We start from the raw sequence: 16,181 nt of genomic DNA on the forward strand, positions 1-16,181 counted from the left end.
AATTACATCTCTGCCGGAAAACTGATAGTTCTGTTTTGGTAAAGAGAAAGGTCCTGGACAGGAAGAAGAAATGCTGAGATTTATACACACCCCGAAGTGAAGGGCAAGAGGTCCTTCTCTAAGCCCTGACGTGTGAGAGTAGGCTGCATCACTCTGTGAAGGAAATGCACTCTGCACATGTGCAGAGCATTTAATCAGTAAACAGATCGACTTAGTCTTTGGTGTATTAATCATCAAGGGCAAATTTTAATGAAGTGCCAATTAGGAACGTAACTTGTTTTGGGGTATTTGAGGCTTTTGTTGTTGTTGTTCTTACTCTTTCTCTGATTCTGTACTCCAAATTGCCTCCAAATTGCCTTGAAGATGACCATGGGGGGGGGGTGTCACATGTGTTTCCAAGCAGCATGGCTTTAGGTGTTCAGATTATCTCTGAAAGGCCCATATACTGAGGTTTTGGTAAAGAGCACATTTATTGAACAGCTGAAAGGCATACAATTAGTCCATTAAACAGCCTTTACTCTTCAGCCTTAGCTGAGAGGCTTTCTGCTCAAGAGCTGAAATCTTTTTGCACTAAGCAATTAAAATCAGTTCTAGGACTGAGCCCTGCTGGTACCAGAGTGAGGCCTTTCTTAAGCTCTATCAGTGCAGAGAGGTGCCCCTGATAAAGGGCCCTGGACTCAGCCGGCTCTCCTTTTATTCCCATCAGGAACTACGTCTTCCAGCGACGCTTTGTCAGAGTTGACGGGAAAAGTCTCATGTATTTCAACAATGAAAAGGTGGGACCAGAAGAAGAGAAACTCTGGCTGCTAAACGCTGCACATTTTGGGGGGGGGTGCTCAGGGAGATCCGAGTGGGGGACCAGAGGGAGAAGACATTGGGAGGTCCTGGCTCAGTTGAGGAAGGGTGGGCCTTTCTGTGCATGTGGAGGAGACATGGCTGTGGGAGGGGTCATTGGGAGACAACCATCCATTTAGGGCCCCAACATCCCATGCATGAGCCTTTGACCCAGCTGTTTATTTTCAAGAGCCCGGTCGCCAAGCTGGTTTGTTTCGTTTTTTTGCCTTCCGGCTGGGGAGGGAAAACCAGATCAGCATAAGATATAACTAGATTGGGGAAATGGCAACACTGAGCTCCCTTTGTCTCTTGCAGGAGCCATATCCTAAAGGTTTGGTTCCCCTCTCTGTCATTGATGTGGTGCGCTCCACCAAGGACAACAAATTCCAAGTTGTCACGAAACACAGGATCTTTGTCTTCAGAGCTGAAAGTGAGGGTGAGATATCCCATCTTGAACCCCAGCAGAGAGCACCCGCTCTCTTATTTTTATCTGTTTCAAATATTCGTATACACACACACACACACACACACACACACACACACTTGTGATCCTGTTCACTGCCCACACTTTGCCCTTTTCACTTGACTTGGTTGAGAGAAGGAGAGTGGCCTGTAGCTGTAGCAAGAGCTGTCTGACAATGGAAGGGACTCCCTCAGGAGGTGGAGACACTAGTTCCTTGAAGCTTTTTAAGCAGAGGTTGGATGCTTTCCATGATTCATTCGTTCAGACCCCTGGGCTCTCACTTGTGGGGTGCCTCAGGGTTCTGTCCTCTCCCCCATGCTTTTCAACATCTACATGCAGCCCTGGGAGAGATCATCAGGGGGTTTGGGCTGGGTGTTCATCAGTATGCGGATGATACCCAGCTCTACCTCTCTTTCAAATCGGAATCAGTGAAGGCAGTGAAGGTCCTGTGTGAGTGCCTGGAGGCAGTTGGAGGATGGATGGTGGCTAACAGATTGAGGTTGAATCCTGACAAGACAGAAGTATTGTTTTTGGGGGACAGGGGGCGGGCAGGTGTGGGGGACTCCCTGGTCCTGAATGGGATAACTGGGCCCCTGAAGAACCAGGTGTGCATATAAATGGGCCCCTGAAGGACCAGGTGTGCAGTCTGGGAGTCATTTTGGACTCACAGCTGTCCATGGAGGCGCAGGTCAATTCTGTGTCCAGGGCAGCTGTCTACCAGCTCCATCTGGTACACAGGCTGAGACCCTACCTGCCCGCGGACTGTCTCACCAGAGTGGTGCATGCTCCGGTTATCTCCCTCTTGGATTACTTCAATGCACACTACATGGGGCTACCTTTGAAGGTGACCCAGAAAGTACAACTAATCCAGAATGTGGCAGCCAGACTGGTAACTGGGAGTGGCCGCCGAGACCATATTACACCAGTCCTTAAAGACCTACATTAGCACCCAGTACATTTCCGAGTACAATTCAAAGTGTTGGTGCTGACCTTGAAATCCCTAAACGGCTTCAGCCCAGTATACCTGACGGAGCATCTCCACCCCCATCATTCAGCCCAGGTACTGAGGTCCAGCGCTGAGGGCCTTCGGGCAGTTCCCTCCCTGCGAAAAGTGAGGTTACAGAGAACCAGGCAGAGGGCCTTCTCAGTAGTGGCACCCACCCTGTGGAACGCCCTCCCATCAGATGTCAAGGAAATAAACAACTATTCGACTTTTAGAAGACATCTGAAGGCAGCCCTGTTTAGGAAAGTTTTTAATATTTGAAGTTTTATTCTGTTTTTAATGTTCTGTTGAAAGCCTCCCAGAGTGACTGAGGAAACCCAGCCAGATGGACAGGGTAGAAATTGTTGCTGTTGTTGTTGCTGTTGCTGTTGCTGTTGCTGTTGCTGTTGCTGTTGCTGTTGCTGCTGTTGCTGTTGCTGTTGCTGTTGCTGCTGTTGTTGTTGTTCGTTCTGCGTGTGTCAGTTCTCACTGAAACTTTACTCTGGCCTTTGGCAATTGCCCCTGCAGCTCAGCGGAATGAGTGGTGTAGCGCCTTGCAGCAGAGAGTGGCTGAGCAGCGGCTGCTGTGTCCCCGGCCGTGCCTCAGTGGCACCACTCATCTCCAAAAATATGGGCACCTGGAGCTCAAAGGCTACAAATCCAAGCTGTATGTGGTGCTTGTCCTGGCTGAGATGTGGTTATACAAAAGTGAACAGGTGAGCGCCAGAGCCTTTCAGCAGTCAGAAGCCCAGTCTAGAGAACTTTCTGAACCTCCCCAAATACTTTTGAAACAGATTTTTTGGTGCTGTGCCTAATTTAGGAGTTCAGAGGAGCAACTTGGGGCCACTCTATGTTTTTTCTGCTCCTCAGACTTGATACACTGGGGGAAGAGGTGACCTTTTGGCTTTGAGGGCTTTCCTTGGGCGGAATTGGAAGGAGAAGGACCCTTGCTTCTCCATTAGTAGAATAAATAGTATTGTGTCTGATAATGGGATTTGGATGATGTCAGCACTGAGGATTTAACTGAAGATTTAAAACTGTTGGAAGAACAAGTTAGCAGCCAGCATTTCTAAACAAAAGAAATGGAAGGAAACGTGTTTTGGCTACTTTTTATGGCCTTTGTTTTTGTCGGGGATAGAGCTGTAACTCTGTAATGGGAACATCACTGCGGCTATAAGCTGAAGTCTGATTATTATTGTACCAATTTCACCCACAGTTCTTTAAAATGGGCATTGCCATCTGCCTGATTGAGATGCATGGCGCCACTATCCGAGAAGCCAAAGGCCGCACCTTTGAGCTCATCACCCCATTCAAAATCTTCAGGTAAGACACATTGGTGTTACAAAGTGGGCCATCCATGTGGTGAAGAATTGCATGCTGGGTAGAACCAGCATTAAGCACTGGCAAGGCTGAGCTACTGCCAGACCCACAGCCCAGCAAGACCCACTGCTGATCCTAGAAGCTGGGCTAGTCTCTCATTTCTACATAGAGGTGCCTGGCAGTAGCAGAACAAAGAAGAGTGTAAGAGAGCTGTGCACCCCACTGCCTCCTCCATGTATACCTTCCATTGAAAAATGGAAGATTGTCCCCAGAGAGCCCTGCAGCGCCACAAGGCATTGAGCAATGACTCTTCCACGCTTCTTAGCCATTGGAGCACAAGGAAGTCTTGCTCCACCGCTGCTAGGTGCTCCACGCATGAGAAAATGGCAACTTGCCCCATAGACAGCATTGCTAGGGCATCTGGGCGAGCTTTCCTTCCTTGTGACACCTGGAAGGAGCACAGCAGCCAGCCTCATGGGCTTCCCAGAGGGGGAGGTTTCTTGCCTCACTTCCTCCAAGGGCATAGCCCTCTAGGAATAGGAACTTGTTGCAGAAACTCTCTTGGCAGGGGCCTCAGGGCAAACACAAAGGTTTCCACTGAGAGCAAGGACACGTGGAAGGAAGGATAATAGCAGCAGTTTTCTTGTGCTCCAAGGAGCATGAGGGCATTGCTACTTTACTCTTTCCAGGAAAAATGAGCTTGCTGCAAAGTTTGCTGCTCCATTGCCTGGAAGGTGTAGAGTACCAGCTCCATCATGCTTCACTCCCTCCATTGGGGCCTTGAAATTTTTGTGGCGGCTGGAGATGGAGGCATGATGGAAGGTAGGCAATCCTGTGTCCAAGAGCTCCCCCAAACCTGATGCCAGCACCCCACCTGCTCAGGTATCTGAAAAGGGCAGGGTTTTGTTCTCTCAAGACATGGGGAGGGTTTGAGAAAAACTGCAGAGGGGCTGCAGTTTATTTAATGTCATCCTTGGCTGTGTCTGGAGAAGAAGAAGCAGCCCATTTGGGCTCTGGGTGTTGCAAGCAGAATGTTTGTGGCACTACAGGGTATTTTCTGGGAAGACAGAACCTGCAGCATTAGATCTGTGTTCCCTTAGTTTTGGAGCAGAGTCTGAGCGAGAGAAGAGGGAGTGGATGGAGGCCCTGCAGAACTCCATTGCTGAGACACTCTATGACTATGAGGTGGCTGAGAAGATCTGGTCCAACAAAGCCAACAGGTTCTGTGCCGATTGTCGCACCTTGAGCCCGGACTGGGCTTCCGTCAACTTGTGTGTGGTGATCTGCAAGCAGTGTGCAGGCAAGTGGACCTGTGTGTTGTTGTGCACCTTCCCCTTTGTAAGATGGTGTGGATGAGAGAGTGGATGAGGATGTCTTCGTTATGAGGATATGCAGGAGGAGAGATGGAGGAGAAGGCCGCTCCATACCTTTGGTGGCAGGCATTCTGGAACTGGAAGCAGTACCAAAATGTGAGTCCCACAACCTAAGCTACAACAGATTTAGTGTCTCTGACAGTGTGACTGAGGCCAGAGCAGCTTCCAATCACCCAATCAACCGAGTTTTAAGTGCTTTATACTGGAGTTAATGAGCAGCTCTGCATGAGGCTGGAGCTCAAGAGCTGTTCTCATGGCCTCACATGCAGATGCGGCTACTTTGTTGTTTTTTTAAAATAAATATTTATTAAGAATTTTCCATTTTAAACAGCCAAAAAGAAAAAAGAAAAAGAAAAATTAAAAACATATACAGTTTGCAATCCTTATTTACTATAACATATTTCCCTGACTTCCCCGCACCTCCCCTTCTTATATTCCAATTCAAATTGTAAATTCAACAAGTTCTTCTCCCCAGTTTTTAACCTTTTTATACTTAATTCATTTTTAAAAACCAATTTTAGTGGTTTTTTAAAATGAATTAAGCAGATGCGGCTACTTTGGGCCTGGATGTGAGACTGGCCCTCTGTGCCACCTGCAGCTGCATCGCATGTGTGTCATATGAAGTTTATGCTTTGATAGCCTCCCTGCTTCCACAGGTCAACACCGGAGCCTGGGCTCGAGCATTTCAAAGGTGCAGAGTCTGAAGCTGGACACAAGCATCTGGAGCAATGAGATGGTTCAGGTACTAAGCCTTTCCTTGAGGGTCCAGAAACTGGAAAAAAAATAATGGTAGGGACTAGGTAAAGGGTAAAAGGACCCCTGACCATTAGGTCCAGTCTCGGACGACTCTGGGATTGCGGTGCTCATCTCACTTTATTGGCTGAGGGAGCCGGCGTACAGCTTCCGGGTAAGGTGACCAGCATGACTAAGCCGCTTCTGGAACCAGAGCAGTGCACAGAAACGCCTTTTACCTTCCCGCAGGAGTGGTACCTATTTATCTGCTTGCACTTTGATGTGCTTTCGAACTGCTAGGTTGGCAGGAGCAGGGACCGAGCAACAGGAGCTCACCCTGTCGCAGGGATTCGAACCACCGACCTTCTGATCGGCAAACCCTAGGCTCAGTGGTTTAACCCACAGCGCCACCCGCTAGTAGGGATCTACAGATCTAGAAGGGGCTAGATCTGTAAAAATGCAGAGCACAGTTGTGGAAAGGAAGGATGGACAGATCTAGTATTAACTTGAGATTCTTGACTAGCTTAAGGTGCTCTTCTTCTTTGACCCCCTCTGGAGTGTGCTCTTCCTCCAAACTGAATGTCACCCCAACCCTCTTTCTTAAAGCTATTCATCATGTTAGGGAACGAGCAAGTGAACAGGTTTTGGGCAGCGCACCTCCCGCCTTCTGAGGCCTTGCACCCTGAGGCCAGTGCTGAGCAGAGGCGAGAATTCATCACTCGCAAGTACCGCTATGGGCGCTACCGCATGCCACACCCACAGTACAGCAGTCAGGAAAATATTTTGCAGGTAAGGCCATGATGTAAGTTGTTGTGTATTTGGAAACCCATCCTGAGGATGCAAAGGAGCTATGAAGGGGCTGCAATTCCCACATGTGCATTTCAGTGCACTGCCCCACACAGGCAGGAGGTAGGAAGCCATTGCTGTTATCCAGAGGGCTGTTGAGCTGCCTTTCCCAGAGATTCAGACTGCAGCATCTGAAGCTGCTGTAGCAAGTTGGCTACCTGGAGTAGCTCCACTGACCACTTTTATTTTCTCAGGCTCTGTGTGTGGCTGTGGCTGGGCCGGGACTTCTGAAGAAAATGTTGCAGTTCTTTGCAACCACCAAGGAAACTGAGGCAGGAGGTTGCGGGTTTGTTTCTAAAGCCAAGCCCTGGGGCAACAATGGGCAGGACCAGCAAGGCAACTGCCCAGGTAACCTCAGACACGTCTGTGTGTGTGTGTGTGTTTATGCAAGAGGATAAGCATTTTATCCATTTAATCGCATCACATCTTTCCCAGCGGACACTCCTAAATTTTGTTGCTATGTACTTGTTTCCTGGTATCAGCTCATAAAAAGTCCGGTAAGTGTGTTTAATTTTACCATCACAACCTTCTACAAAAACATCAGTTTCCTTTTCCAAAACTACTCCTTGGAATTTGAAGCAAACAACAGGAGTATGAAAGCTGGTTTTGAGCAAAGACAAGCTATTATTTTTAAATGGAATTATTTGTACAGAAGGTTTCACGTTTGTCAGCTATTGAACTTCCACTCAGTTCTACAGAACATGATCTTTGCACTTCCTACTTGCCTGCCTCATTCACAGAATATTCTGTAGATGTGTGTTCGGCGACAATGTATGGGCATTCCTCAAACAGGATACACAAATGAATTTTGTGCATTTGATAGGCAATGTCAGTGTGGAGGAATTGAGCTCAGAAGGAGTCTACAATGAGATTACACAACCTGTGGTACACCAAGGCTACTTGTACAAGGCCCCAGTTGTGACAAAAATGGCTGCCACCAAGAAGAGCAGAGAGGGTAAGTGTGAGGAAAGGGTAGGCCCCACAACCTGTGGGTCAAATGAAGGCCTTTGGCCAATGCTCTCTCTCTCTCTCATGTAGACTTTCAGAGAGTCTGGTGCTCACTGGAGAAGTTTTTCCTCTTCTATGAGACTGACAGGAGCTCCGAGCCCGTGGGGAAGATAGAAATGGCTGATGTGATTTCACTGGGTGTGAACAGAACAGATGGGGTGGTTAGTCCTATCTCCTCAGAAAGGTATGTGAGAATATGACATATTCAGCTCTTGTCCCCTTCCATCTGAAAGCTATCCCTAAAATGAATCATGACAGAAGTCAGGTCACATCTGTGTGGTGTGTTGCTAGTGGTGATGCCACACAGTTGCTCTCCCTGGCAGCCACCGGATGTTTCATGCTACTTCTTGTCATTCATGTGCTACCAGAGCCGTCGTTCCCATTGGTCTTAGTGGTTCATTGCGCCAGGGTGCCGGCCTCTCAGGGGTGCCCTAGCGAGTGAGGGAGCTGTGTGGCTTTGCTGGCAGCCTCCCCTTTCCCTGCACACCCGCCAGCTGCGCCCCGCCAACTATATGGCTGGCAGACGTGCAACTTCCTTCCCAAGCCTCCACAGGAGGAGAGCTCCCTGCAGAGGCTTAGGATGGAAGCTGCCCTCCCAAGCCTCTGCACCTGTAAAGACGGCCCTGCTCCCGGTCGTTGTTTTCCTCCTGCTTCCTGGCGAAAGGCAGCGCACAGCCTTCCCGGGCTGCCTTCTTGGGTGCCCTGACAGGGAGAGCATGTCCGCCAGCATATTTTCCTGCTTGATCGCCGCCGCCACGCAGGGGATCTGGGCGGTGGGGGAGGCAGGGGACATTTTCCACCGCCCTCTCCCTTGTTTTGGAGTTGGGGGGGGGGCGCCAGAGGGATCTGCACCACGTCACTGGATATGCTTAAGACAGCCCTGTGTGCTACTGTTGGTTTTCACAGTGCTTTGCCCTCTTTGCTCTTGCAGTAACTACAATGAAATGAGTTACTATCATTCATGTCTCAGATGTATATGGCCAAATAATTACTCCATATGTCAGAGGAAACCATGTACAACGTTTGTACAGCATTGGAACCATTTAAACCTACCCCTCACGTAGACTCCTGTAGAAGTTAAAAAGCATCTAATGTAATCACCTTACTGAAGAAAATACACAGGAGAGGGTTACCAAAAAAAACCCACCACTCCCTTAAATAGACTTAACTATTCATTGCAGAGAATGCGGAAGGGGGCATTTTAAACATGGCAACAGTTGGTATCTCTCTTTTAAATATGAAAGAAATAATGCTTTCAAGTGAGATCATGGGAAAGAAAAGAAATGTCAAAAAGCAGTACACCTGCCTGATATCTTGTTTTACCAGGGCTAGGAGTTTGCAGGGAAAGCAGTAGCAGAGTGGCTTATTTAAGAAAAGTTACATCGCATAAAGACCCATCTGGTAAGGTCACATAAAGTATCAGAAAGTGAGGACAAGTCAAGGAAAGTCAGATTCAGAAGACTGTAGCTTGGCAGGACAGCCCCCCCCCATGAGCTCTGCTGGCCGTCCCTGTCACTCACCTCTTCTGGGATGAAGTTGCTTCAGCAAATATCTAAAACCTTACAAAGGCTGGCAGTGCCTCTTCTGCTGTTCCCTCCCCCCCCCCCAAAAAAAACACCTGGCTGTGCTCTTAGGAGGGCCTTGGTCCAGTTCTGTCACTACTTGTTTCTGTGAGGTGAATGAGAAGGAGCCACTACTGGGAACTGGCCCTCGGAGTCTGAGGAAGGCAGAATCACACCAGTTTCCTCCTTGTGTGAGCAGCCTGTGACTCTTTCTCATGTGAGGCATGTCCGAGGTGTGGCCGAGCTCTAACCTCCTGCAAGATGGAGGAGATCCAGGACTTCATTTCTCAAAATTTCTGTTTTATTCCTTTAAAAAGTTCCTAAATGGGATTGAGGCCACGATGCTCTGGGACAGGAGTTCAAACTTCTGTCTGCACCGTTTTCCCAATCTAAATTGTCCTCGAAACTGCTATTTTCCTTGCTGGGGAGAATCATAGAATTGTAACGTTGGAAGGGAACTTGAGGGTCATCTACTCCAACCCCCCTGCAAGGCAGGAATCTCAGCTAAAGCACCCATGACAGATGGCCATCCAACGTCTGCTCAAAAACCTTCAGTGAAGGAGAGCCCAGTGCATCCCCACTAGCAGTTCTGTGAGGCTGGGGAAGAATTTGTGTTGGGGAAACGACCAGAGGCGAAAGCACTAAGACGTCTCTATTTTAGCACAGAATCATAGAGTTGTAGAGTTGGAAGGGGACCACGAGAGTCATCCAGTCCAACCCCCTACAATGCAGGAATCTTTTGCCCAAGATGGGGCTCGAACCCATGACCCACGATTCTGAGATATTAAGAGCTTCATGATCTAAGCTATCCCATGCTTTATGGCCTCGTTTCTTGCCTGTTCTGGCTCTGAGTAAAAGTGTAGGAATTGCTTCCCCAGACAGCCATTCTCCATGACACTATCATTTGCTTCAAACAGGTTCCACTTCACACTGGAACTGTATCTCAACAGCGAGCGAGTGCAGCAGCTGGGGACTGATGGGCCAGACAGTTTGCAGTCCTGGGCCAGTGCCCTTGGCAAGGTAATGGGGTGGAGCAGTAGCATCCCATGAAAAGTGTCAAAACACTGGATTATTCATGCACCTCCGAAGCACAGCCACCACCTTCTCCTAACACAGCCAGTCAAACTATCCTTCATTAGGGCACTCTACGCCCAGGTCCAGGATGTGGTCTCTCTTTTGTCTACCTTTGTCCCATTTATTGTTGTTGTTGCCGTCATTCTTTATTTCAGTATTAGTCACTTGGCACTTAGGAGTCTCGAAGTGTCTCACACAGTTTTAAAAGCATAAAGCATGGCACTGGAGAAAGGAACAATTGCTATGTGGTAGATTCCTCTGCTCTGGTTTCACGCCAGACTCATCTGCACGCAGCCCTGTGCCCCGTCCGTCTTCCAGTGAGGCTGTATCCTTCTGACCTGACCATATACCATTCCTGTCCTCAAAGAGGAGGTTGATGGGCCAATATCCAGCTTGCATGCTCTGGACAACCTTTACAGGGCCTGTGCATTATCCTTTTGGCTTGCCTCTCCAGGTCTGCTTTCTTATTCCTTTGCAGTGGTTCACCCCTCTCAGCTGCCACTGCCTGCTGGGCTACGAGTTCCAGAAGGTGGGCAGACTCTGCTACAAGTCAATGTTGAATCCCAATCAGTGGCTGCAAGGTTTCTTCATCCTCCAGAAATCTCATCTCTTCATCTGCCCAGGAGAAGAGGGGGCAGCTGAGGACAGCATCAACCTGCGGCAGCTTCAGGAGCTCAGTGAGTAGTCCCTGCCCTAAGAAACGAGAGAGCAGTCCCCAACTTTCAGAGCAGCCCAGATGCCAACACTAGCCTTTGAATGTTATAAACTTATTGCTTTTATTATTATTAGTTTTTCTGGTATGGAATGGAAGCCTCATTCAGGCTTAGCTGAAGGCATAGGGCTGCACCCTTCTGCATGGAGCTCTTCTCTGATTTCCCTATCCACTGCTTTTTTTCCCCCCTTGTAGGTGTTGTTCCCCTTGCTGATGATCCAGAGAAGAAAGAGATGCTGATCCTGGTGGAGATGGGGCGGTGAGATGTGTGAGGAGGAAGGGCCCTCAGATAACTCAACAGAGCAAAACCCAGCTTTCCTTGGGAAGATGTGGTTAGCAGGAGCAGGGACTGGCTGACAGAAACAAGAAAAGAGCATGTTAGGAGTTGAGCCTGCCTTGAAAGGCAGAGTCAGTCTGCAGCATTCTCTTCCCCTTCAGCAGCTTCCTGGTGGAGAAAGCCAACTGGCTGCATTCTAGATGCAGAGTGTGCCCTTCTCCCTTCAACCCACCCTCAGGGGTTGTTATCCTGCCTGCAGGTAGACCTTCCAGTGCTACAGAGCTGACAGCAGCAAGACAATCCAGAGTTTTGCCTTGGTTTTGCCCACCTTGCTTGGCTCTTTTCAGAGCCAATGAGGAGGAAGATAGCTTGCAAAACCTCCACAGGCAAGGAAGTGCCTAAAAACTACTGATTCTAAAGCAAATGTCACCAGTAACTGGTGTCGTCAGTAAGTGATGACATGGCACTTCTTGGGGAAGAAGCAGGCCCTGAGCTATGAGTCCTCACTTTCATCTTCCTCCTGCTCTTCCTACAAAACCACCACTCCTACAAAATGGAGATAGCTGACAGTCGCTGCTGACCCAGCAGCAGTTCCAGTCCAGTTCAAGCTACACCTGAGCAGTGAGTGGTTCAAACACCTTCATAAGGTCAGGTAGAAGGCCTGTGGTCCCTTGTATTGCCTGAGGGCTTTCCCACACTTACTTTTCCTCCACACTCTCCAGGCATGGCCTGCACTTTAAAGTTCCATGTCCAAGTACCCCTCCTTTTTTTGCACAGAAGTTTCCCTGTGAAAACCTGCTCTTTAAAGCTGCAGCAAACAGCAATCTGCAGAAAACTCAAATTGACATCCACTCCGATTCAGCTTTAAAGAGCGGGTTTTTGCAAGGAAAGCTCAGCCCCCCCCCCAAAAAAAACCCCATACTCGGACGTGGAGCATTAAATTGCATGACCTGTGCCTGGAAAGAGCAGGGTGAAAGGTAAGTGTGTCCCCAGAGTTCCTGACAACTGATACTGAGCTCACTGCCTTGGCTGTCCCCACCTCAGCATCCATGCCTGGGAATAGCTTTGCCCTTTTCCCTGTTATTCTGCCAGTTTCCCTGCATCCAGCAAGCAGAGAGGAAGCAAGATATAGGATATGTCTGGTTTTAAAACAACTATACTCTGCACCAAAAAGAAGAGTTAGTGGCAAGCAGAGGAGTGGGGAGGAAACAGTGTTAAATTATTGTGCTGAAGAGGACAGTATTAAAGGAGTGTTAGTAATAAGGGGGTGGGAGTAATATCCAGAAAATAGAGGGTTGTGATGGAGCCAATGAATTGGGCTTGAGTGTGGCAGGGGGATGGGTATGTAGTTCTGAGAACAGTGGACTTGAAGGAAGAAAACCCCAAGTAAGAAAGAGTGGCGTCGTGCTGGACATGGAGAGAACTATTGCACTCATGTCCTGCCTGTGGACTTCCTTAGAAGCATCTGGTTGGCTGCTGCGAGAACAGGATGCCGGACTGAAATGGGCCTTTGGTCTGGTCCAGGAGGGCTCTTCTTGCACTCCTAGGTCTGGCCCAAACTCTAAGTGCCACCCTCCTCGCCTACCAGTCGCACTCATTCTGTGTTCTGTTTTAGGACATTCTGCCTTCAAGGAGCATCACGGCTGGACTTCTCCACATGGTGTGCAGCTATTCAGGCTTCAGCAGGGGGGCAAGGGAATGCTCTGCGTGACCAGCAGCTCAGCAGGAGTGGCATCCCCATCATCGTGAACAGCTGCATTGCCTTCATCACCCAGTATGGTGAGTCCCTCAGGGGCTTTTCCCATCGGCCAAAAGTCAATATTCTACTAGGAGCCAACGCATCAGTGGCCGCCCACCACCAAAAACAACATGGGGAATTTTACCTGGAAATGGTTGAAGGAAGGAGTGAAAGGGTCATACAGTCTGCATTATCTTCTCTTTGCTGGTCTTCTACTCAATATTGCAGCATCTGTGGCTGCTTTGTGTAAAAGAAAACTGAGCATTGTGTGTGATGTGAGTCCCACTCTTGCACAATGCATATAAATCAGTTGCAACTTTTCCTTCCCATTTCCTGCCTGGGATCTCCTTGCTGATTTTTCATATAACAACTGCAAAGACACAGCCCTTAGGTGCCATTTTTTTCACTGGACTACCTTTCTCTCATTTCTCCTTCTCCTCCATCAGGGCTACAACATGAAGGCATTTATCGGAAGAATGGCGCTAAGTCTCGAATCAAGACTTTGATGGAGGAGTTCCGACGGGATGCTCGAAATGTCAAACTGCGCATCAGTGACAATTTCATTGAGGATGTGACAGACGTGCTGAAGAGGTTTTTCCGGGAGCTGGAGGATCCTGTTTTCACCACATACCTGCACCCTCAGTGGAAGGAGGCGGCAGGTACCAGCCTTCCTGTGCTGCTATTCCTTTATACGCCAGCCAGCAGCTGAAGCCCCCTTTCACTCCTTAGATCCCAACTGCAGTGGGACAACTTTTGGAGTTACATACAAAAAGCTTTGCTCACTGCAGGGATACTTTCGAGCCACAAAAGAAGTTGTCTTCCAGTGCCATATCCCGTGAATTCTATGATGCTAAGAAAAACAAAACTGAGAGTCTGCCTACATGTGACCCTAACAAACTGATGTGCTTTTAAAAATTAAATGCCAACTTTTTCAGGGCATGGGGGTGTCGAGATTGTAACATGCAGAGAGGAGAGAAGGGGAGCTTTAAGTCTTTGCCCCTGGCTACAGTCTCCATGAAATTCACCTCTTACACACAGAGAGAGAGAGCAAGAAAGCTTAGGGGGAAAGCTTCATTTGGTTCTAAAGGGAACTTTCCCCCTAATGCTACTTGCCATGCTGGGACAGAGATTGTGGCTACAGCTGGAAACCTTTCCTCCCTGCATGCTGTGATCTGAATAACAATCCCCCCACAAGAGAATTCTAATCCCGTTGTTAACATCACCTGCAGTTGGGCTTGTCACCCAAGAAAGCCAGTGCCAATCAGAATAGTTGATACTGAACTAGATTGGCCAAATAGACAACCTGATTTGGAAAATAGAGTAAACTTAAAAAAAACAAAAACACAGCCAAGCATTCCTTGTACCAGGTTGCTCAGGAAGACAAGCTCTGTTGCATACTAAAGATCTCCCCAATTGCCAGAAAAGGCTCCCTTCTTTTTTGGTGTTCTTCTTGCTTGTATACAGCCCAGTATCTATTGATATAATTAAAGCAGAAGAATGTATCAAAAACCATCTGAAGCAGCACATGTTGACCTGGGAGGCCAGGGTTCAAATCTCCACTCAGCCATGAAGTTTTCTGCCTCTGTGGCTAATCTGCCTCTTGGGGATGTTTGGAGGATAAAACAGGGAGGGATAGAACCACATATGCTTTTTGGAGGGAAGGTGGGATATCAATGTAAGTAAAGTAATAAAACAGAACATAATATAATATTTAGAGTGTATGTTTACCAAAGTTTAATTCTATGCTGCTTCCTTTCAGCAATCTCCCCAAAGTCCCAAAGATTGGAGCGATACAAGGAGCTGATAAGCCGCTTGCCCCGCCTCAATGGCCGGACCCTGGCTGCTCTGATTGGCCACCTGTACCGGTCAGTCTACACTCGCCCTCAGTGGCCTCTGCAAAAAATATCACTCTTTGCTCCCCAGAGCTCCTGTGGAAGGTGTTCTGTTTAGAACAGAAAACACCTTTCAGACCCTGGATTTAAAATCAGGAAAATGGTGCCAGGAAGGATTAAGTCCCCCTCCTGTAGTTCCACAGTCCCTGTCTAAATTCCTTCCCCCTTCACCACTCTGGTTGCTTTTAAGTCCTAAGAAAAGATGGCACACCTGGATGACACAATGCACAATGGTGATGTGCATGAGGAGAGATCAGAGGCTGCTAGGGTTTCCCTGGCTGGAAGAGTGGTGGACACTTTCTAGTTGAGTTCCTTCTTCCAGGGTTAGCAAACCAATCCAGTGCGCAGTTCTTCTGCAGACTGCTCTTCTTTGACAGCCCAGCTTCTGCTTACCAACTTCAGTGAATGCTGTGCTGTGGCATTGGTCTGTTGACATCAGGACACGGAGAACCACCTAAAAGTTGCTTAACGAAATCCATGCAGTTCTTCCCACTCTCCCTTCCAACATACTCATTCAGTCCATAATGGGGCAGGGGGAATGTGCATGGACTGAAAAATACCCCCCAAAAAAATATGTTTGTGTCCTATCAAGCAGTTAACCTTTTGAGTAACATCCCCTGCTTCCCCCACCCATTTGACTCACACGTTGGAAGTGGAGAAATTGAGAAAGTTGTGCTCCATTCCATACTGTTCTCCAGACCTCAAGGAAGATGTTGGGAGAGATGGGAAAGTGTCAAAGTAAAGAAGATACTGCATGCAGCCTTCTGATCCACTTGTGGAGGAAGGACATCAGAGATATAGGAGATAGAAGGGAAGCAGCAGAGGGGGCCACGTCTGCACATGGGGGAGATTGGTGGATATATGCAAACATGGCTACCAGAATGCTCCTTGCTTGGAAGAGTGCCAGCCATGGAAGCGCCTCCGCTCACTCCTGCAGGTACTCACGGCCTTCTCTCATTTGATATCGCAGAGTTCAGAAATGTGCTGACCTCAACCAGATGACCACCAAAAACCTGGCTCTGCTCTTTGCACCCAGCCTCTTCCAAACAGATGGAACGGGGGAACATGAAGTCAAGGTGATGGAGGAACTGATTGACAACTATGTTCCTATCTTCAATGTGAGTCGCCTGCCTCTTCATCCAACTGCTCTCCCTGTTACTTCACAGTAGGCCTCTGCCTTTTTGCATCCATGCTAACTGCATTGCTTCTCCTGCCCTGTAGATAGAGGAAGACCAGGTGTTGCAGATGGACCTGGAGAACAGTTTGATTACTACCTGGAGGGATGTCCAGGTATTGCGGTTTCGCTTGCCCATCCTTTTGGCATGTTGCCCAGCAGATATGTAGGCAACCACAGCAGCCCAAGAGACA

At 48.4% G+C, this 16,181-nt stretch overlaps 1 protein-coding gene across 4 annotated transcripts in view; it reads left to right on the forward strand.

The window, feature by feature from the left end:
* The window catches only part of ARAP3 (ArfGAP with RhoGAP domain, ankyrin repeat and PH domain 3), a 38,713-nt gene that overhangs the window by 12,335 nt on the left and 10,197 nt on the right, over positions 1-16,181 (forward strand). For all 4 annotated transcript variants that reach the window (XM_083518981.1, XM_083518982.1, XM_083518980.1 and 1 more), the window contains 18 exons: positions 707-776; positions 1,150-1,270; positions 2,808-2,995; positions 3,496-3,602; positions 4,700-4,899; positions 5,629-5,714; positions 6,311-6,493; positions 6,745-6,898; positions 7,374-7,505; positions 7,589-7,742; positions 10,038-10,140; positions 10,673-10,871; positions 11,102-11,165; positions 12,799-12,962; positions 13,368-13,580; positions 14,681-14,786; positions 15,784-15,931; positions 16,035-16,103. In XM_083518981.1, coding sequence (XP_083375107.1) covers positions 707-776; positions 1,150-1,270; positions 2,808-2,995; positions 3,496-3,602; positions 4,700-4,899; positions 5,629-5,714; positions 6,311-6,493; positions 6,745-6,898; positions 7,374-7,505; positions 7,589-7,742; positions 10,038-10,140; positions 10,673-10,871; positions 11,102-11,165; positions 12,799-12,962; positions 13,368-13,580; positions 14,681-14,786; positions 15,784-15,931; positions 16,035-16,103 — 2,461 coding nt within the window. The remainder of the gene's footprint in view (positions 1-706; positions 777-1,149; positions 1,271-2,807; positions 2,996-3,495; positions 3,603-4,699; positions 4,900-5,628; positions 5,715-6,310; positions 6,494-6,744; positions 6,899-7,373; positions 7,506-7,588; positions 7,743-10,037; positions 10,141-10,672; positions 10,872-11,101; positions 11,166-12,798; positions 12,963-13,367; positions 13,581-14,680; positions 14,787-15,783; positions 15,932-16,034; positions 16,104-16,181) is intronic.

Source organism: Podarcis liolepis (genome assembly GCF_965112155.1).
Source record: "Podarcis liolepis genome assembly, chromosome: 8".
NCBI classification, from domain to species: Eukaryota; Metazoa; Chordata; class Lepidosauria; order Squamata; family Lacertidae; genus Podarcis; species Podarcis liolepis.